Raw genomic sequence first — 21,577 nt, 5'->3', positions numbered from 1 at the left:
TCATCAGGACCGGGTTACAAAAATCCTCCTATAGAACTAGAAAGAATGTGCAGTGCATACAGTTCTGCATAAGGCACAAAGGCATGTCTTTAGAGGTGGGGGCGGGCATCAAAAGACAGGCAGAGGAGGGATTTCTTTTTAGAGGCTGGGGGCAAAGAATGCATTTTGGAGCTCCCGCTCAATGGCAAGGCGGAACAGGAGGAAGCGTACAGTTTTGTTGTAATGGGAGTACTTTTTTTTGGAGGAGGGGGGGGGGGGGGGGGTCAGCTCTTTAAAACTCTGCTGTAAACCAGACTCTTGTCCTGTTGTTGGAAATTAACTAGCTGCAGTGATTCTCATCTCACCCAGATGGGAGGCAACTTGTTTGATACACTGCTTTGCAAAGGCATTCACTCCTCTTAAACTTTTCTCAATTTTTTTTGCACAACCACAAATTCTGATATAATTTATTGAGATTTTGTGTCGTAAACCAAAACAAAGCAACACATGATTGTAAATAGGAAAGAAAATTCAAACATGCTTTTCAATTTATTATAATAATAATAATAATAATTATTATTATTATTACAAGTAACAATCTGGAGTGTTTGTATTCAGCCCCTCATCTCTACTATGAAATTGTATGAATGAATGGTTTGGACACCAACTAAAGAGAATCAGGACAATTTTCAGTCACCAGACGTCCCAGCCTGTTAGATACATACCCTAAAACATTTACAGCTCTGGTTGCGGTTACATTTGGATCTACAAAGTGTTGAGTCGTCCATTTGCCTTTTTGCACCATTATTGCCTTTTTGCACAATTATTGCCATTTTTGCACCATTATTTTTTGCACATAAACAATGGCTGAACATTCTTCTGTATACTGTTCTTGCACACTGTTTTTCTCCTGTAGCGTTACATTCTGATCACTGCTGCACTTTATATTGTAATGCTGCCTATTCCACCTGCAATCCCTTTACACTGTCGTATGCTGTATGCAACAAAATTTCATTCTGTATGCACTCTGTACATACAAAATGACAATAAAGTTGTCTAAGTCTAAGTCTAAGAGCTGAAAACAGATGCAAGCCAAACTTTACATTTGAAAAAATATTCCAAACCAAGTGCCCTGCGATGTGATTGTCATCCAAACAAAATCCCAATAAAAACAGGCAATTCTTTGGGCTCTTAAGACACAAAATCTTTTGCAATGCCCTGTAGGGGCATTGGTTAACAATCCTGGCATCATATTTAGCATCAGGCTACAGAGCACAATTTAAAAAAACATTGTTTATGGTCGAGAATAACATTTATTAGAGCATAAGTCAGACATGTAAATTTACTTAAATGAACCCCGGTGATATACATATGAACACATCACACACTTGCGTAACGTTTCAACTCTGGAGTTCACATTTCAGAGTTGGACAGCAGCGAAATCACAGAGGATGCCCCCGAAAGTTGGAACTCGGACTCGGAAAGCCAGACATTTTTCATCTGCTTCTCTAATATGTGGTGATAATTTAAATATCCATTTCTACTCTTGTGCTTTTGTCTGTTCATTTGTCATTAAATTACTCCCAAACTTAGTACATCACAGCCTCTGTTAGTGAACATGTTTCTATAAAGTTTAAATGCATTAAAGCAGAGCAATAAGTTGCTACCAGCTTGCATCATTAATAACATCTAAACTGGCCACTGGAACCTAAAAATAGGAAAATCCAACTGGTTTTGCAACTTCCAGCTGTAACACATTTTTCCCCCCTGGATTTCTGAGACAACTATAATGCAGACAATGTTACAACATTCTTTAAAGGTATTGTGGACAATCTTCTTTCGGCTTTAAGTTCTGGGGGATCATCTTTCCTGTTGGTTTTCCTACATGCCAATCATTGTGACGCACTCATGACACCAATCTGTGTGCACATTCCTCGCTAGTTTCCACTTGCTGCGGCTGCACACTTTTAGTGTTTATTCATCCAGTTAGCTTTGGTTTCAGCCGTTCATTGAAAATGGCTGAGAGCTACTATACAGATAGGACCAGAATTTATTTGGGAGAGTCTTTCACGCGATCCCCGTGAGGAGCGGAAGAGCAGGTAAGACTCTCAAACAATGGACTTGTGTGTTTCTTACCTACATTTATGACAAATCGTCCTCTATATCTTTAAAACAAAAGGAGTAGGCGATGTAAAGTATATTAAAAAATGTCAACAAACACAGTCATTTTCAGGATGAATTATCTCCAAGTTTAAGTGCAAATAAAAAAAGAAGAAGCAGATACAAAACAGCAAATCACAATGAGTTATGTGTTTTCCCACCCTAACAATACGAACCCTAAACTGGCTTTCCAGTGACACAGTAATATTACAGCTATGTAACCCAGGAGATAAATCCCGATTTGTACAGTTTGATTAGCACAAGTTTTAATCTCTGACAGGATGAAAACGTGCATGTCTCGCAAATGCTGAGGCATTCGCTCAGTTCCTAGTCGGACAGCTAAGCCATCTCCATGACCTTCTTGATCCAGTCTACGTACACGGACACGCGGATGAAAATGTTGGGCTGTCCCGGGTGTCCGCAGCGCCTCATGGGGATGATCACGCCCTCCAGCACCCAGCAGTCGGCGTTCTGACACGCCAGAGGGCCGCCGTAGTCTCTCTGCAGACACACAGCAACAACACTGGAGTCATTATTTGTCTTTGTTATGACTGAGTGTCACCGCCGAGGTGGGAAACATCTTGCAGTCACATCTTGCCAGTTCACTTACATTAGCCATATGGTGGATGTGTTTGATTTATAGGACTTTATAAATAGCTCTATGCTCTCTCCTCAAAGCGGGATAAATCAACAGGAGGAGTTGTTTTTTTTTTTCTGTATGGAGGGATTTAATCCACAGCGGTTCACATGCATTACTTCTTGTCAGGGGAGCAGTTTTACATTTGGAGAAACACATTTAGTCCCATTTTATGAAAGATTTAGGAAGTATCTTTTACATCTAGAGTTTGGCAAACCTGCATAAGGTTTATTTTCAAATTTTCCAAGTTTAGAATTATGTGGAGAGACAGTGGGAATAGTACTATTCTTCTTCTGCCATATCAGCGTCTGCTTCTTAGAGACCTTAGTAAATATAAAAGGAAACGTTAACTGTTTAGGTTACTTTGTGGACTTGTGTGAGACGTTTACACAATGTTTTGTGTTTTGAGTGCTGGTGCATATTAAAAGTGGGTTTATGTAATTTACCCACTATCCCAGGGGACTATATTATTCATTGGTCTATGACAGAAGTCTACAACCTGTGACTCTTAAGACATTTGTGGCTCCTAACCCACCAAATTAGAAAAAATATTTTTTGCATTATTTCTAAACAGACATGATAATTAATTAATAATCTCTGTGTTTTTTTATTATTTATTTTTTTGTTGCACCAGTGACCTTTATTTGACAGCAGGTTGAAATGGGGTTGAGAGAGAGGGAGCAGACATGCAACAAGGATTCGAACCAGAGACGATCACATCAAGGTCTGGGGTCTCCGGGCGCAGGTCCTGTGCTCTACCCCTGCACCTCCATTGCACCTGTGTTGTTGTTGTCGTTTTTTTTTTTACATTTATTTTCTGCATAGCATTTCTACAACAGGGTGTTAAAAATTGTGTGAAAGTATAATTTAAAAGAAATAGTCCTTTAATTAAACTATAAAAACAAAAACAAGGTTGGTATTTAGAAAATCAATAAGCTCTTTGTTTTGATGACTCTAGACAAATGTTACTTGGAAGAAAGAAGGGAAAAAATGGCTCTCTGGGATTTTTTTAAATGTTTCTAGCCCCTAATCTAGGAACTTTCACTATGCTGGCTGTTAATCACCCGTACTAAAGCCACAACCCCAGCAGCAGTACGGTAAAACCACTACACAGACTCACTGCAAATTTTATTTACCTAATCAATTCATAAACAATCCTATGGGTTTTTAAAGCAATGCTTCTTAAGAGATTTATGCGGTACAACTGGTTTTGGGTGTTATTTTAATTGTCTCCTTATATATTTTCATGGATTTTCATGCAACAAACCAACACAAGTAAAGCTCAAATAAAATTTCAATGTGTAGCTTTTATTTCTTTAACAGATTTTCTGCCAGTTTTGCCCTGCAGTTCCTTCCATCGTCCCATCAGGTCTGAAGACCAGTTTTCCTTCCCCTACTGAAACCAAGTAACCCTGACAGCATGATGCTGCCACCACCGTGTTTCCCCTTTCAGCACAGTATCATGGACATGGGATCATGGACAGTGTAAGGTTTTTGCTTCGCATATAAATTTGGTCTTGGTGTCACCAGACTGAAGCGCCTTCTTCCAGATGTATGCAGTGTCCGCTACGTGCCAACCTTGTTATGCAGCTTTCTTTCAGCGATGCCTTTTCTTTCTGTCAGTCTTTTATTAGAGGAACATCTCTCTTGTACATGCCTAATATTCATCATTTTGGCAGATTTTCTCACTTAAGCTTTGGACCTCTGAAGCTCCTCGAGAGTTACTATTGGTTCTAGTGGCTGCTTCTCTGATTTATGCTATTCTTTCACGGCGAATCAGTTTATATCTGGTTCACAAGGCAAGATTTTAAAGGTGGTAAACTATTTCCGTATTAGGACGATGAAGGGAACAGTTCATTCAACATGTTGGGATGTCTTGGGTTGATAGCCTAGCATGTCGGGTGTTCCCTGAGAACTAACAAGCACGCCACCTGTTGAATGTGAAGTGTAGCCAATCAGAAAGTGGGGTGATGAGAACCCAGAGGAAAAAATAAAACAACTCACCTTCAAATCATAATGTATAAAGTAAAGCCCCTACTCATTCTGTCTCCGCTCCTTTAACCAACACCTTTTCTTTTTTTATTAATATTTTTTCTCTCTTAAAATTAGTCCTCAAAGTATTGCCATTTTGTGAGGCTTCCTGAGAAATCTGCTCGTGTGTGGGGTGTTGTGCTTGCCGTATGACGGGACACCGCACACCGTACGAGCAAACTTGTGACATCTACGATCTTTTTTAATCATCATGTGGTTTTTCAGGTTTTAAAACTCACCAGACAGTTTTAAAATCTTGCCATGTGAACCAGGCATTAGATGTTTAAATGTTGCAATTTTTGTTTTATAGCCTAACTCCGCTTTAACCATCTTCACTGCCCTATATCTGACCTGCATTTTTAGTCTGCATGCTGTTTGTTCACCGTTTTCTGACTGCATCACAGTACAGCTGCATTTGCACTGAGGGTTCACATCTTCTGGCTCTATTTACCGATTAGGCAAGTCGAGAAGTCTGCTGGTGGCAGTGGGATCTATTTAGGGGCATTGGGGTACAGGGGGTTGGAAAACAAATGCAGGCCACACTTTTTAGATTTTTACTTGTGCAAAAAGGTTGAAAACTTGAAAGTCCTTTTTTTTCTCCATTTAACAATTATCTAATAATTATTGTCGGTCTATCAAATTAAATCCCTTCAAAGTACATTGAAGCTGTGAGGACACAAAGTGTGAATACTTTTGCATGGCAACGTACGCCTGTTAGCTACCACAAAGGGTCAAGCCTAATGCTTGCAAGATAGTGAAAAAGTATTTTCATTGTATTTATTGTCCCTTATTTTGGAGTATATAAAGAAGTCTGCATGACAGGAAAAAACTCAACCGACTCCATGTTCTCTGCTGTCACCTACCTCACAGGCTCCAACTCCAGCTTGGAAAGAGTTTGTGCACATCTCATTTTCTCGGACGCGACCTCTGAAGTACTTATTGCACTCGCTGTTACTGATAACCGGCACGTGTGCAACGTTGAGGACAGTCTCATCTCCAGTCCCTGAAGAAACAGCCACACGAAGGTTTCAGCAAGCAGTGTGCCCAGAAAAGATCTCTTAAAAAGGAAGGACAGATGTTGATTCATTTGGAAAACATCAGAGCCATCTGCTGCCGAGCAGCCTCCACCACTGTCTCTCCAATTTGCATGCAACATTACTTCAACCTGAAGTTGTAATCGCTTGTTATATATTATGATAGTAGTGTAGCGTGAAGCCCTACCCTCCTCACCCAAGGGTCTCGCTTACCTCTCGTCTCACCCCACCCAGCTATTTCACACCTTGTGTGCTCTGGCACTATGTAGCGCTCGGGAGGGAGGCATATCTGGGAGACACGCTCGTTGAACTGGGCCGGACTTTAAGCAGAGAGAAGACACAGTCTGAGGAGAAACTCTGGCAGCTAGAATAGGCAAGTGGTTGTGTGTGTGTGTGTGTGTGTGTGTCTCTGTGTGTGTGTATCCTGGTGCAGATGATATTTCTTGGTACTCACTGTTCCAATTGCAGCATAACCAGCTGAGACTCAGAGGGTCCGCACACAATCTTGGTGAGAGGTATGGTTTGCACACCAGGCTCTCCTTCCTGCGGATCACGGAAAAGTGTTCCCATCATGGCAGAGTAGCCGGGCAGGTCCACATAGCTGTGAAGACGAGGAAATGTGAAAACAAACACAAAATATAACAGACGTCCTTTCAACGTGATCGTGCCAATTAAGTTGTCGTTCTAAAGATTACCCAGAATCCCTCTCTGAAACTTACATCTACATGGGTTCATTTATTTTTTAACTATATAAAATAAACAACAATATAAATGGCTTTTAGCCCGACTTGTACCTGCAATCAACTTTATCTAGTTATGACCCTCATATGGCAAAAATAATAACAAGCCATTTATATTAAAGACAAACTTCAGTTACATTAAGTTTTGTACCTTTTCAGGATATTATTAATAGTATTCATCATACTGATGACTGTAGGCACAGACCAAACAGCAGGAGGTGCTGTTGTAATATTTAGAATGATTTAGAAAGCCTGTTTTTCTGCACAAAAAAATATAATAATTTTACAGCATAATGTCTTTAGTATTAAAATTCCTTCTAGTTATTACATCAGGCATTAAGGAGAAAGTAATGCAACCCTGCCCCTCCACCCCCAGTTACTGTGCACTGCTCGTTAATTGCTGAAGAAAGACAGCTGTAATTTTCCCTCGCTTACTAGTAGTAGGACCAGGTTGGCTGTTTGGAAACAGACACAACCAGCCATAATATGGAAACCAAAGGAGTGACATGTTAAAATCACACTATTTTATAAGTAAAGTTGGCAAGTCTGGGAGCAAATAATAGGATTAGCTGAAAAACTACAACTAAATTAGTATGGTATAAAACACTAAAATGTCTATGCATCAACATAACAAGGTTAACGTTATGTTTAAGAAAACTTTAAAAATCTGTGTTAAGAGATTTAAACAACACTAGAAAGACTTCCCTGTTTGAAATAAAGCAATCAGATCGTGTCATTTATTTTTGTTTTACATTTTCTGTAAATGCCATGATGCGCTAAATGGTCGTATTTTTACCCAAGGTTGTCATGCCGTGAAAATCTCACATAAGTCCATGCTTGTGAATAAATGTACCAAATCAAAGGTGATATTTCTCAAAGATTTTCCTGTGTGAGATTAATCTACTGCTATCAAAGACCTGTTTTTTGCCAAATTGATGAAAAATTGTTTACTTCTTTTGTCTGCGCTTAGAAAGTTCATAGTCTGGCAAGAACTACAAAAAATAAAATAGTGATTATGAGTTGCATGTTTGAAAATATAATATATACCTAAAGGTGACAACTGAGTTTGGTAAACCAAGCTCATTGAATAAAAATAGGCTTTTCTACCTAATTTAAACATGTTAACCAATAAAACAGCCTAATAATTAGTTACATGATTCTTTCCATTAAACTGTGTACAGAAATTCTTATTATAAACTAGCCAAAGGTCTACGTGATAACATTTCAACTTTAAATAGGACATTTAATGCAAAATCCAATTTTTTTGTCGTTAAATAATTTTTTGTTGTGTAATTGGACTCTCTAGGAGGGCAGAAAATGAATGTTTGACTGTCGTCTGTCCAAATGCTGCAGAGACATTGAGTTATATTTTTCAAGCCGTTCAGCTTTCTCTGTTCTTAATTAGGTTTCTGCGGAGCTGCTAAACAAGTACATGGACTTTCGGCTGACCAATTTTATTTTTCGCATGTAGTACAAGCTGACAGATGCTGAAGCTACAAGTGGGTAAGTGAAAATGTTCAGTTGTTGGGTGTGTTAATCCACAAAATTCATTACACCTTTTCCCAGCATACTACAAAAAATGGCTGATGGGGGGGAGTGGAACTCTCTCTGACCCGGAAGAGGGCAGGGCGTGAAGAGCATCTTTTAGATTTAAAGAGATCAAAATGAATTGCTCTCAGACGTACCTCAGAACAAGAGCAAAAAGGGGAATGTGGGGTTAAATTAATGCGGAATTAAGACCAAAGCATTGATTGTAGTTCCACTTTATACAGACCAAAACTGAATTATTTCAATGTGAAAAGGAAGAATTGAAAAGTGTGACATCTATCCCTTAAAAGCATTAAAAAGGATTTTTCTTTCCCAACTTAATACTTCAAGTGAAATCTCAGAGCTTTCCTAAATGAACTACCAGGAGGAGAAGCACTGCTTTGTGCTGATCACCCATCTGGGATTCACCAGAGATCCTCCACAGAAGTGGTTTCCTTTCCTGCACACAAAGAGGTCAGAGGTTGCTCACAGCGCAAAAGAGACTGTTTTGATAGATCATCACCAAACGCCGTCAGCTGTCAGCCTGACCTGTCTCTGAGGCTCACAGTCCATGGTGAGTTCCCAGGGATTCCATTCACAATACGCAACCTGGTCGGCCGGGGACGGTCATCTCTTTTCCCGCACTCGCTGAACTCCACCGTCTCTGTGTTCACAAAAAAAGATAACAATATGACTGCAAAAGCAAACCGGGGACACACTTCTGGACATCTTTTTCTCTACATCTATTGCCAAACTAACCTACTGTTTCTGTCAGGGACACTTTTTCTCCAGCTGTTTGAAAGCAACAATAGAACCGTTAGAAAGACGAAAAAAAACAAAAAAAACAAGGGGGTCTGGATAGACTGTTTCCTGGTGTTACATTAAAGCTTGACACAGAAAAAGCACAGGCATGTACCACACTGTTTAATGGCGCAGTAGTCAAACTCAGTTTTAGGGTCGGTGGTGTAGCACCAGGGTCCGTGCTGGTCCCCGTCTGGGTTACGACAATAGTTCTCCGTCAGGTTGGCGTCCGGGTGTGTCCGTGGGTTTATCCTAAAAGATCACACAGATCTAAATATTTGAGTTGTATGAGGTAAGTGCTTTGCGTTGTAGGAGAAGATAGTCTGTTGTTGTGGACTTTCTGTTTAAAAGGCTCTAGTCACGTACTATGACTTTACGAATTTCTATGCCAGTAGCTCACTCTGGCTACACACAATGGTTTTCAGATGAAATTATTGCACCCTGTTGGCTTATTACAATTTATTTATCTGTTAGTTACACTTGCTTTTGATCAGTTTATTAATAAACAAAGCACTTTTGTGTGTATTTACCATAACAAGACCATGTGCCCGGAAGTACAATATTGCTCGCAATGAGTAAACAAGGCGAAGTAATGAGGCCAAACGAGTCAGCAGAGGTAAGAAATGAAAGGGGTTAAGTAACCCTAACCCTCTAGGTCGAATTGGTCTTCGACCACGCCGAGATGTCACTTTACTGAGTTGCAGGATGGTCCGCTGGCTCTTACAGTGGCTTACACGGCTTACAGTTTCTGGTAGTTCTGTGGTACTGCCAGCAGATGGCGCACAACAATATCTTTATATGCTAGTCGCACAGATGCAAAGTTCTTTTCAGGCTCAAAAAGGACAAAGTAAACGGTATCAGGACGAACGCTTGGAGTGTATTGTTTTATTTAAGGATGAGTATGTTTTTTACATTTTTTTTAATGGTCATAGTACATGACTAAGCCCCTTTAAAAGCCCATAAAAATCAACATACTTAGTCAGATGAGGTGTGTTCACGTTCCATTTCTGACAGATGATGCCTTTGCGAGTTTTGCGGACAACACCTCTGTAGTTCTTTCCATTTTCTTGATAGCAGTCTGACCATGTGAAGCGATTATTGTCATTAGTACAATACAATCATTATGGAAGTAGAGGAGTGCACTGAAACCTTCACTGGATTCATTCTTAAATCAAATCTGAAGCAAGACAACTTACCCTCGGCCTCTATGTCATCAGCACAGCGTTTGATCTGCAGGCAGAGAGCAGTCCTCATCTCTGGTACTGAGGTGAAGCACCAGGGGGCCTCTGAGCCATCTGGGTTACGGCAGTAGTTCTCCTCTAAACCCCTATAAGAGGCGCAACCCAGAATCAGTTTAATACAGGAACTGGCATGCTTTAGAAATGATCCAGCAGATTTAGAGATGTCCACATTACACCGGATTCCTACAGTGCCGTGCAAAGAAGTGTTGACCCTTCTTGAATATTTTCATATTTTTCGTCTCGTAACAGACACAAATTCTGGTATATTTTATTGGGATTTTATGTGATAAATGAACAAAGAATAGTGCAGAATGGTGAAGTAAAAAAAACCCTATTCATACTTTTTTAAAACATTTATTAAATATAAAAATCAATCTGAGAAGTGTGACATGCATTTCTATTCAGTCCCTCTAACACTAGGCCACCAAATTAAATCCATTTTACTTTAGAAATTCATTTGCATCTATTGAATCTCAGTGTAAATACAGCTGTATTGTGCATCTATTAGTAAACAAACAGCATCATGAAGGCCAAAGGACACAGCAGAAAGGTCCCGGATAACGTTTTGAGCACGGTTAGATAATTTAAAATAAACATATTTAGAGCTTTAAACACCTCACAGGAAATCCTCGTAAGAAAATAGAAAGAGTATGGCTCAACTACACATGACCGTCCACCTAACACTTACAGGCCAGGCAAAGCGAGAGCTACTAAGGGAAGTAGCCAAGAGTCTCATGCTAACTCTGGAACAGCTGCAGAGTTTCAGAGCTCAGGGGGGTGAATCTGTTGACAGGACAGGTTTCAGTCACGTCTTCCACAAATCTGCTTTGTATGCTTGAGCAGGAAATTTACCACAGGCCATGCTGGGGACACACACAGCGCGTCTCATGCTCAGGGGTACGCATGGAAGAAAACTAACAATGCACATCGTACTGACCATACTGCTCTCCCAGCAAAACATGGTGGTGGCGGCATCATGCTGTGGAGGCGAGGGACTGAGTGAAGTTGGGCTCGGTTGATGGGAACCTGAGGGGAGCTAAATTCTTGGCAGATCTGCAGGAAAATCTGCTAAAGGCTGCAATGTGGTTGAGACTTTATCCAATAATGCAATAGGTTACATCAACAATATGTGTGTGGCAAAACTTTGATGTTCGCAGAGCGGCCAATCAGACTGAGCTTGACGGATATTTGAAGAAAGAAGGGCCTGAAATGCCAGTCTCCTATGCACCAAGCTGATAGAGACAGAATTCAAATGAGTTGAAGCCAAAGGTTTGACTCGGAGGCTGAACATCAGTGCATGTCACAATTAACAACCACGTATCATTTTCCTTCCACTTCACAACAATGCACCGCTTTGTGTTGATGAGTCATGTAAAATCCCATTTAAATACACTGGAGTGTCTGTTTGTGACACAAGCTAAATTGGTATAATTACTTTTGCAAGACACTTTCATGAGGAATAAAATTTATTGAATGAATTGGTGCAAATCAGCGCTGGATGATGAATGAGCATAAAGCTGCAGATGAGCCTAATATACACGCCTCTCTGAGGGCAAACGGTTTTTCACTCTGGAATTGCTGATAATCTATCATTTACTGTCAACTGTCAGCAGAGAAATAAGATTGCAAGTTATTACCCCGCAGCAGCGCTTCGACATTAATATTCATACGCAAGCAGAGCCTGTTCACGCCTTGCATGAGAATCAACACAGCGCTTACTTGCACTCGTATATGTTCGGGATGAAGGGATGCTCGTGAGGATGCTGGACGTCCCATCGCTGGCATGGGATTCCCGACGTCGTCTCGTTGACTTTGCCACGATAGTCCTCGCCTCGGCCTCGGAAGCAGTTGGTGGTGAAGCTGGAGCGCTGCCTCTTCTCCACAAGGACTTCAGCTAAAGACAAGGAGAAACGTTTCAAGGAAAAATAAACAACCGCAAACACAAAGCATCTCACTGGTTGCTTAAGAACTACGGGAGTTAATATAGTTGCAGAATTTTCATAAAACTGAGTCTCATTTTGGATATGTGGATTTGTAAATTAAATAAATGGTAAACAGGAGGGTTGAGTTTGGACTCAGCTTTCCTGAGCAAGTGGACAAGCATCAGCAGGTACTCAAATCATCTCTTACTGTGGAAACTTCACACTTATCCCTGAGCAACTTGTACCTTTCCTCTCTTCCTCCAGACACCCGGACCATGGTTTCCAATTGAAATTGAAAAGAGGACTTTGTACTCCTGAGCAACAGCAGCCTGTTTGTCCTCAGCTCACGTGAAATATTTCTAACCTAGTTCCTGGTTCAGAAGGGACTCAATGCAAGGAATGCAGTTGCTGTAGCCCATGTCTGCAATTCATCTGCGTGGTGGCCTTCCCAAAACTGCTGATATCCCTGCAGTGTGTAGATTATTTATTATCACACTTTTTCCTTCCCCTCAACTTTCCGTTATGTGCTGGGATGCAGCACTTTGCCACACTCAGTTATGTCGGTAATGACCTTTGTATCTTACTCTCCTTGTGGAGCGAGTTATTGACTGTTTGCCAGACAAAGGTTCAGACAGCAATCTTGCCTATGATTGAGTAGATCATATAACATTTCCATAAATATGACGTTTTATTGGTCTTATGTGGTATGTTAATTTTTTCAGAAACTTTGGATTTTCTTTAGTTGTAAGTTTTTTCAAACAAATTTACAGAAATAAGACATTGTTATTATTCTCACCGCACTGATATGAAAACAGAGAAAGTCCCAGTAAGCGTATATGTTTCACCTTTCAATTATTTCTGAACTATTAATTTAAACATAGAGCTGACCGAAAATAGATTTGCAAGGGAATTAGAAGAAAAATCAAAAAAGTGAAGGAAGGAAGCCCAAAATACCCAAATATAATTAAATAATGTAAAATAAATTATTAGACAGTGGTGTGTAATGGTTTCGTCAATGACCTGACCACAAGATGGCGCTCCTTTCTTGCATTTGTTGCCTCATTGATCTGTTTTTAATAGCTGCAAAAGCTCATGTTGTCCAAGACATGTTACACAACCCATGCTGAAAGTTGGGGGAAAACACTGAATTGTTGCTTAAATTATAATAATCTTTCTGTTTCCAAGCTCACACATTTTTTACTAGCCAGTCAAAACAAATCTTTAGAAAAAGACAGAAAAGGAAACAAAACCAATTGGAATAATGTAATCTTAGAGAAGTTGTACAAACAGTAAAATAGTTAGGGAATTTGCTTCAATTAACCCTCAGTGAACCTTAAGACCCCTGAGAAAACTGAAAATCTTAGACAAACATCTGTTTAGTTCAGCTGCATTAATTTCTGAGACAGGCAGAAACACTGGTACCAACCCGGAAATGTGTCGCTTGCCAAACAATGACAAGGTAATTTATTTACTCCCACTTCCTAACACAACCCAATTCCATTGTGTCTCTCAGGAATCTACTTAATTGTTATTTCTCCCTACGAACGCAAAGAAAATTAGTCAACCAGAATCTATAATAACCCATAAACCTTTACCACAAAACCTACAGCCCAACCACTTAAATAACTCTTTACATTTTACATTCAGCGGCATAAAGCTGTCTATTCAGCTTTAGATTTGGCTTCTGTGCAGAAAAATAAACATTTTCTTACTGCATTTGCTGATGTCACAGTTCTCTCTCTCCATTTCAGGGTCGGTGGTGTAACACCAAGGCACCGGAGAGGCATCAGGGTTACGGCAGTAGTTATCATCTAAGCTCTTGTCAGGGTACCTGAAATACACATTGCATTTGAAACATCAAGGTATGAAAACCTAAAAACCAAATGTTAAACAGTGTAGATCCAACTGCCTCCACAATTATCAGTGCCTATAGTTAAGATAGGTTTATCTTTCTCCTCCCAGTCAGGGGCGGCAGGATGCACTTGGGTCCTTGTCCAGCCCTGCTTGTCACTGTTAGAATTGCTTTAAAAATGCAAATTATAGCTCTCACTTTAGATATTTGCAAGTTCAGTTTATCAGCCATTTTTCTTTGAAGATGTATGAAGATCTACAGTCATCTGCGCTGAGGCCATGTTCTCTTCTCTTTCCCATTTTGTAAAATTGCTCAGAGAAAATAGGTTTCTGTCAACTCTTTACTTTGGCACCCAAGAAAAACAGAAATTCATGGATTTGAAAGACTTAAAAGTTGCTCAACACCTTGATTAACATAAAACAGTTAATTGGTCCAGTTTAATTTATTTAATAAAAAATATAAATATTTGGAGCTACAACAGGTACCCCACCTGTTGGTGCTCCAAATATGTATATTTTTTTATGCATGTGGTTAAGGAAAAAAACAAAAGCAAACACTTATTTCGTAATGTTCCCTGTGTGATGCTATACTAAAATACTAAAATACTTTATCTTAAAATAACGCTGTCCTATGGCGTGATTTTAAACAATGCAAACACAGCCAAAAAAATAAAGTAATTATTCCCCTTTGGGTTTTAATTAAATACATACATTTTAAAGATTATTACTTACTTATTACTTATTCTGCTTTGTGAGCATTTGGCTGAATGACATCACAAGAGGCACAGAAATCATATTAGGTCAGCCAGGAGGTAGTAAACAGCGTGGTGGATAAATAATTTTTAACAGATTGTGACATAAAAATCTGAAGCATTCGAGATGCATTTGAGATGGAAGGAGATCAAGAGATTGACTTTGATAACTCCCATGTGAAAGAGGATACTGCAATGGATGAGGAAGCGAAAGCAATTAGTCTCTTAGACCAAAGCTGGTATGATTCTAATTTTATTCATGCTTCAATTATTCCTCTGAGTTGGATTTACACACATTTATCACTCATAAAATAAATTAAATTAAATATTATACTCATAAACTGCAGGTAGTCTGAGCTTATACTACCTAAGCTTCCCTGAACAACTTCTCTCTTTCTGTGGAGTGGGGATTTGTCTTTTTTGTTTCCTCCGGTGTTAGCTGGAATGATGCTAATGGTATAGACTGCACTGGATGGCATTATTAGTAGGGCCAATTAATGAAAAATTATTCATTTTAGTTTACTTTCAATTAGAGTTGCAGAGGACGCACCAGCTCCTCGGGGAACATCGTTGGGAGTTGAATATGATCTAAACACGTCGACTAGATTATCTGAGCGTCATATCAAAATGATTGCTGAAGAAGCCTGATGGTGAAATCTGGCCATTCCAGGCTAGCCTGCTCCTCTTCACAAACCACTGCCCCATTTCTTTAATGGTTGCCTTATTTTCCTGAAATCTACGCAGAGTTCTCACCTAAGGTGTTAAATGCTTTTCTGCACCTGTACGAAATACCAATAAACTAAATTAACAACATGCAAAGAAAGTGGAAAAACTTGGACGTGAGGTCATCCAAGGCAATCGCATGAGGACGCTTATTTCTGAGTGTTTATCCTGATTGAAATGTTTACAACAGAGTGACAGATAGAAAAACCGAGCCTGACACATTTGCTGTGTAGGTGACAAGCTACAAGTAACCTTGAGTCTTCAGTAGTTTTAAAGGTCGACTACGCAATCTTGCCACAGCTGCAAACAACTGCGGAGGGAGCGATGCGTTGCAGCACAGACACCAAAGCAGTGTGGCTATAGGTCAGGTCACTAAAAGCAGTGCCGTTATGCGTGAACATGTACTTTTCAGGCTGGTAGATGTGTTGATGAGGGTACTGCTGGTCCCATCTCTGACACTCTCTGCCACTCACAGTGTGATCCACCTGCCCTCTGTAGTCTTCTCCGTTGCAAGTGATGCACACCTCTGCAGACACAGGCACAAAGCGAGGCAGAGCAAAGAAAGAAATCATGAGGAGTACAGAATCTGCTACCAGGCATAGGAGTAAAAAATTTTTTTTAATCTGTAAATATTATAATCTTTTTTGCCAGACTAATGAAGAAGAAACTGCTTTGATTAATTTTGCTGCCATGGCTCCTGTTTTTTTATGCAAAGCTCTTCACAAAGTTGCCAAAACTTGCACTCAACCACAAAACTGCGACTATGTTTCCTGTGCTCATGATTAAATTACCTGTATCAACAAATAAGAAGCAATAAAGAGAAAGTTTTTCAGTGTTACTTCGTACCATCTTTACACTGGGCGATGTTGCAGCTCTCGTAGCGTCGCTCAGGGTCGGTGGTGTAGCACCACGGACCGATGCGGTCCCCGTCTGGGTTCCTGCAGTAGTTCAGCTCCAGACCATTGGTAGGGGAAGGAGTCCACCTGAGATAAACAGGGAGATATTTTTTTAAATGAGTGACAAACTGACCCACATGATGTGTGGGTGGTTGCATTCACTTTACACGTTCCCCAAGGCTGCATGAACCAAAGAGAACTTGGTGGAGAGAGAAAACCCACAGCGCTCTCATGAGTCATTGTAATATTTGTTTTAGTAAAATCTACAGAGATTTGGCCGTTTCATTTGGAGTTGCACAATCTGGGTTTCCCATGAGGTTGGCACACAGTGTGGCAAAAACAACCACTCAACTGTAAACAGAGTAATATGATCATTTATATTGTTGTTGTTTTTTTTTTTACATTATTTCTATATGTCCTTTAGGAACAGAGCAGAGACCAGATTGCTGCTGAACTGCTTCCTTTCCTCTTTTAACACACTGGTTAGAGTTGAAACTGAGGACATAACCAGCTGTACTAATATTGCTGTTCCTCGTGTTTTTGGATACTGCAACACATAATACCCTGAACGTTTGCAAAAGGAAACAAAGTTCTCATGTCAAATGTGTTTTCTAGTTTGCATTCAAAGAACCAGATTTCTGCATGCAATATTTCTTATATTTCCTATCTATCTATCTATCTATCTATCTATCTATCTATCTATCTATCTATCTATCTATCTATCTATCTATCTATCTATCTATCTATCTATCTATCTATCTATCTATCTATCTATCTATCTATCTATCTATCTATCTATCTATCTATCTATCTATCTATCTATCTATCTATCTATGCTATATCTATCTATCTATCTATGCTATATCTATCTATCTATCTATGCTATATCTATCTATCTATATATCTATGATATATATATATATATATATATATATATAGCATACAGAAATGGGAACTTGTTTTTTAAATTCAAAGTAGTGTTTTGTATTCTGCTAATTATTTGTTTTTGAAGTTAAATATTTTTTCTGCATTTTGTATATGGTTTTCCAAACTTAGCTGTACAGTGTTGCTTCTCTTGTAGTTAGTAACTACAAAATGTACTACATTAAAGTAGATGGACCATAAAATGGTTCATAAAATCTCCAAACCCCCTATAATGTCATCACAGGACCTTCAGATGACTCTTGCTGTTGTTGATATGAAAGTATCAAAAAGAGGCTGTACAAGTTTAACTTTTAATGGGAAGTGTGTAAGGAGAACATTTATGCTCATTTAGAGAAACATAAAGGCCACAGTGAAGTTTCACAGAGGACATAGAGAAAGTACAGGACTTCTAGAAAGAGATAAGTCTAACATGGCGGGAAGATACTCTGCTACAGAAGGATCTGACCAGCTCACCGTCCCATAATCCTCCATTAATTCTACCACGTTACCCAGAGAAGCTGGGAGAAAATGTGAGATCTGTTACAAAATGGAAGCTGAGGCAGAACTGGACCCTGGAAATTACCTAAAATATATCAATAAACACACCAAGGACTGGCTGAGAATTAAAAAGCAGAACGACCTGAGCTGAAACAAAACCCAGATCTTAATTCCTCTGACATAGGCTGACACGAAACAACCTGTAGATATGAAAAACCACAGCTGAAAGTGAAAACTGTGGCAAACTCTGCTCAAATTGACATCAGAGATTGGTAAATGTCTACAAGATGCTGTTTCACCCCAATGGACTAGACCATTGGGGGCTGGGGTGTCCACCTGACTCAACTAAGAAACACTTTTTTTCTTTAACAAGTAAAACAAGGTTCAGTTTTGTTGTTAGAGTGGAAGATGGAAATAAATAAAGAAAAATATTTTTATCAAGAAAGTATGCATAAATGAACTTTTCTTCATAAAGAACCACATTTTTGATGAGGTATCCTCATTTTTTCACACAAATGTAAACAGCATCACTAGTATTTGTCTGTCACTCTGCAGTTTAAAGGTATGTTGTCCACCAGGCTACATACATACATACATACATACATACATACATACATACATACATACATACATACATACATACATACATACATACATACATACATACATACATACATACATACATACATACATACATACATACATACATAGGTTAAATACATACAATGTAAAAGATTATCTATAAAACCAAAGCGAATTAACAGAAGGAGAGATAAGGTAAGAGATAAACTCTTAATGCTTATGACTGATACCTTTAAAATCCTCCTTTTTACATTTTGAAAAGAGGGTTTCCCTTTAATCTGTTTTTTTAAGCAAGTTCAGGACACCCGAGAGACTTCTGCGTGAAGAAAAAATCACCTGTGACAGTCTCACCTGTGATCGTGAGGAAACTTGGACCACCACTGCTGGCAGGTGAGTCCACTCTTTGTGGTGAAAACCTTCCCCCGGTAGTCTTCCCCTTTACCCACAATGCATTTTCTTACGTAGACTGCAAAAACAAACCAAAAAGAGTGATTTAAAAAGATACTGCAAAGATGATAAGCGATAGAGATCTCTCACCTTTCTTCTCGTAAAGGTCACAGTTGACGTTTCTTTTCACTTCCGCGTTGCTTCCGTCGGCCACCCAGGGCAGGTGTTTACAGGTGCCAATGGGGCGGGTCTCGTAGTTGAAAGCTCTGGAGTTGAGAAATGTCTTCATGTCTTTACCCAATACGCAGGCATGGTGTGGAAAACCACAAGCTGTGTTGCATTACCAAGAGCGCTGATCATTTTTGTCAATGCTAACTTTATTGATATAGCACTTGGCAACAAACACGTTTCACCACAATGCTGCACAGCTAGAACAACAAAATAAATGACTGGTATAGTTAAAGAGGAAAAAGCTCATCAATAACGCGAATAAAATGATTTATTCATTTCAAAATAATGTAAATAATCTTATTGTTAAGATGTAAAGCTCTATTTATTTCCAAAGCCAAAGATGGAGGTGGGACTTTAAAACCACCTTAGATGTCCGTAGATGTTAAGCAGCTCCTATTTGGAGTGATTTACAATAATATAGAGAAGGTAGATTCCCCCCACCTTCTCTTATGCAGGTAGTTCATATGGTAAGCTGCAGACCAGTGAAGAAATGTGTGCAAATAGATACACGTTTTACAAATTTACCTCGTCCTATTAATTAGAAAGCTAGAAAAAACAGCTCATTACAGAAACTTCCAGGAAACAATAAGAGGCTGTTTTACAGAGGTATATTTCATGTACGGTTTCACTGTTTTGGAGGTTCAGTAATTAATCAAAGTTTCAACCCTGACAGATAAAGATGAGGGGTCTCATGCTGAATTTGCATCATGATTCATCACATCTAACATGGGGGGAAAACACAGTGTGCGTGGATGGAGAGGGCAGCAATTAAGATGTTTAAAGTGACAGCAGGAGATAAAATTAGCCTGGAAGAGGACAGCTTTGAGGATGGGCTGAAGGCAAAACACTTTTTGTACATGCAGGCTATGTTGACACTTCTGTTTGACTCACTTTTAGAAAAAGCTGTAGAGATCCCAAACATTAATGTTTAAAGTGAGCCTGCAATGAGGCTGCACAACATTTTAACCAAAGGATCACGTTATTTAACACAAATAACTTTGTTATGAAAAAGCAAATAAAACTTCTATGTAACGTGGGGAACCATTCACACATTTTAATCTCATTTACAAACTTATAAAAAAGGTTTAATTGCTGATTATGAGCAGGCCTTTGGTGTTCTAAAGACAAAACAGAAAGAAAGAAAATAACTACTGCATGTACTGTGTCTTGCAAAGGTCTCCAATTCATTAAAGTTATTTTACATTTATTAGTTTATAACAATTAACTGTAATGTATTTTACTAGATATTTTATTTGGATAACCCAAACTAGTGCCTGTTTTAAAAAAAAATCTTGTTTCTGAACTTGTAAAGAACCAGTTTAAGAGCACGTCTCTACGAGACTGATTTTTTTTTGCCATAAATTGTCATTTGGTTTTATTACTGGACTTTGACTATGCCGTTCTGAGATTTTTTTTTTTTTTTTATTAAAACCATTTATTTGGAAAGTGAACCTCTAACCCAGTATCAAGTCTTTTGTAGCCACTGGGAAACTTTCCTCCACGAATACTCTAAATTTAGCATCATGGTTCCATCAGGTTTGACCAGTTACTCTTGCCTAATAAAAAACATTCTCACAGCATGATGGCCATCACCATATACCACAGATGAGATGTTGTGTGTTCAGAGGGACATGAAGGGGTTCTTTTCAACCACACATGGCACTTTACTTATATGCTGTAAATGACAGAGTTATACCTGCAGTCCAGAGAGTGCGAGCAGCGGCTGGCACACTCCTCCAGGCTCAACCCCGGCAACATCTGCATCAGATCTCGGTTCCAGGTGGTCGGAACAAGCTCTCTGCCCTCCGAGCGCTGGTAGTCGTTGAGAGGACTGCGGTGCCCTGTTAATGTAAAACAGAACCACAGGCATAATGCGGACGTAGTGATGACTTTTCAGTCAGTTCATAGTCATGGTCAGCTGCTGATCAGTGGCACCATCAGGAACATTCAGACAGGAGCCTGCACACATATAACCTTTGGACCAAGGCTTTCCTGTATTGTGACCAAACAGAGCTTCAGATAGCAGCACATGTACACATATTGCTACTGAAACACACCTAGTACTTTAATTTTCATCATATATTCAGAGAGTAATAAAAACTAAACAATCTTCTTAGAATTGGAAACAATCTGCCACCTTTTTCTGATTTTTGTCATTAATGTTCAGTCTGTGACCAAACTGAATTTAATGCAGAATATGTCTCTAAAATTAAGAGAACCAAACTTTAAAAAAAAAAAAAAGTCTTAACTAAATTACATTTAGGAAAAGCAGAGTCTTACCATTTGCCAGTCCAGTAGTTAGAAGAATACAGAGCAGAAACAGCTTCATTGTTTGTTTGTGAGGAAGACAACACTCTGTAATGCCGCCAGGTCTACTTTGATTCAATTTGTCCAAGACTGTATTTTGGACCTCTGGCTACCAGCCTTGCAGAAATAATTTAAAAACAGTAATAATAAAAGTCCTCCCTAGAGCTGGTTAAGGTATTTGTTAAAATCCTCACAGAAAGTCGGAAAGCAGAAAACCAGAGAGAACCCCAACCAGTCCACACCAGAGCAATAAGCTCTTAACCAAACAGTGGTCTAAATCCCCGAAACACAGCTAATCAATAAGCGTATTAATCATTAATAAACAGTGACACATGGCCCGCGCTCCGGCGGCAG

At 39.3% G+C, this 21,577-nt stretch overlaps 1 protein-coding gene across 1 annotated transcript; it reads right to left on the bottom strand.

The window, feature by feature from the left end:
• Positions 1-1,272: 1,272 nt before the first annotated feature.
• On the bottom strand, positions 1,273-21,496 carry mst1 (macrophage stimulating 1). The gene is made up of 18 exons (XM_012873326.3): positions 21,197-21,496; positions 20,613-20,757; positions 18,836-18,951; positions 18,650-18,764; positions 16,245-16,381; positions 15,804-15,924; positions 13,785-13,903; positions 11,870-12,044; positions 10,106-10,236; positions 9,885-9,987; positions 9,025-9,161; positions 8,868-8,900; positions 8,658-8,772; positions 8,491-8,568; positions 6,296-6,442; positions 6,055-6,161; positions 5,671-5,810; positions 1,273-2,640 (listed from the first exon to the last, which is right to left on the bottom strand). The coding sequence occupies exons 1-18, from the start codon at positions 21,243-21,245 to the stop codon at positions 2,479-2,481; spliced, it is 2,130 nt and encodes a 709-aa protein (XP_012728780.2). The 5' UTR covers positions 21,246-21,496; the 3' UTR covers positions 1,273-2,478.
• Positions 21,497-21,577: the final 81 nt, after the last annotated feature.

The sequence above is a fragment of the Fundulus heteroclitus genome, chromosome 20 (genome assembly GCF_011125445.2).
Source record: "Fundulus heteroclitus isolate FHET01 chromosome 20, MU-UCD_Fhet_4.1, whole genome shotgun sequence".
Classification (NCBI taxonomy): domain Eukaryota; kingdom Metazoa; phylum Chordata; class Actinopteri; order Cyprinodontiformes; family Fundulidae; genus Fundulus; species Fundulus heteroclitus.
This window is presented reverse-complemented; position numbering and strand designations above follow the sequence as displayed.

Excerpts from the sequence above, each read along its gene's own strand:
- mst1 (XM_012873326.3), bottom strand. The coding sequence starts at position 21,245 with ATGAAGCTGTTTCTGCTCTGTATTCTTCTAACTACTGGACTGGCAAAT. Across the intron at positions 20,758-21,196 it reads AACTACTGGACTGGCAAATG|GGCACCGCAGTCCTCTCAAC; the intron begins GTAAGACTCTGC and ends TTACATTAACAG. Across the intron at positions 8,901-9,024 it reads CTGCGCCATTAAACAGTGTG|CTGGAGAAAAAGTGTCCCTG; the intron begins GTACATGCCTGT and ends GCTTTCAAACAG.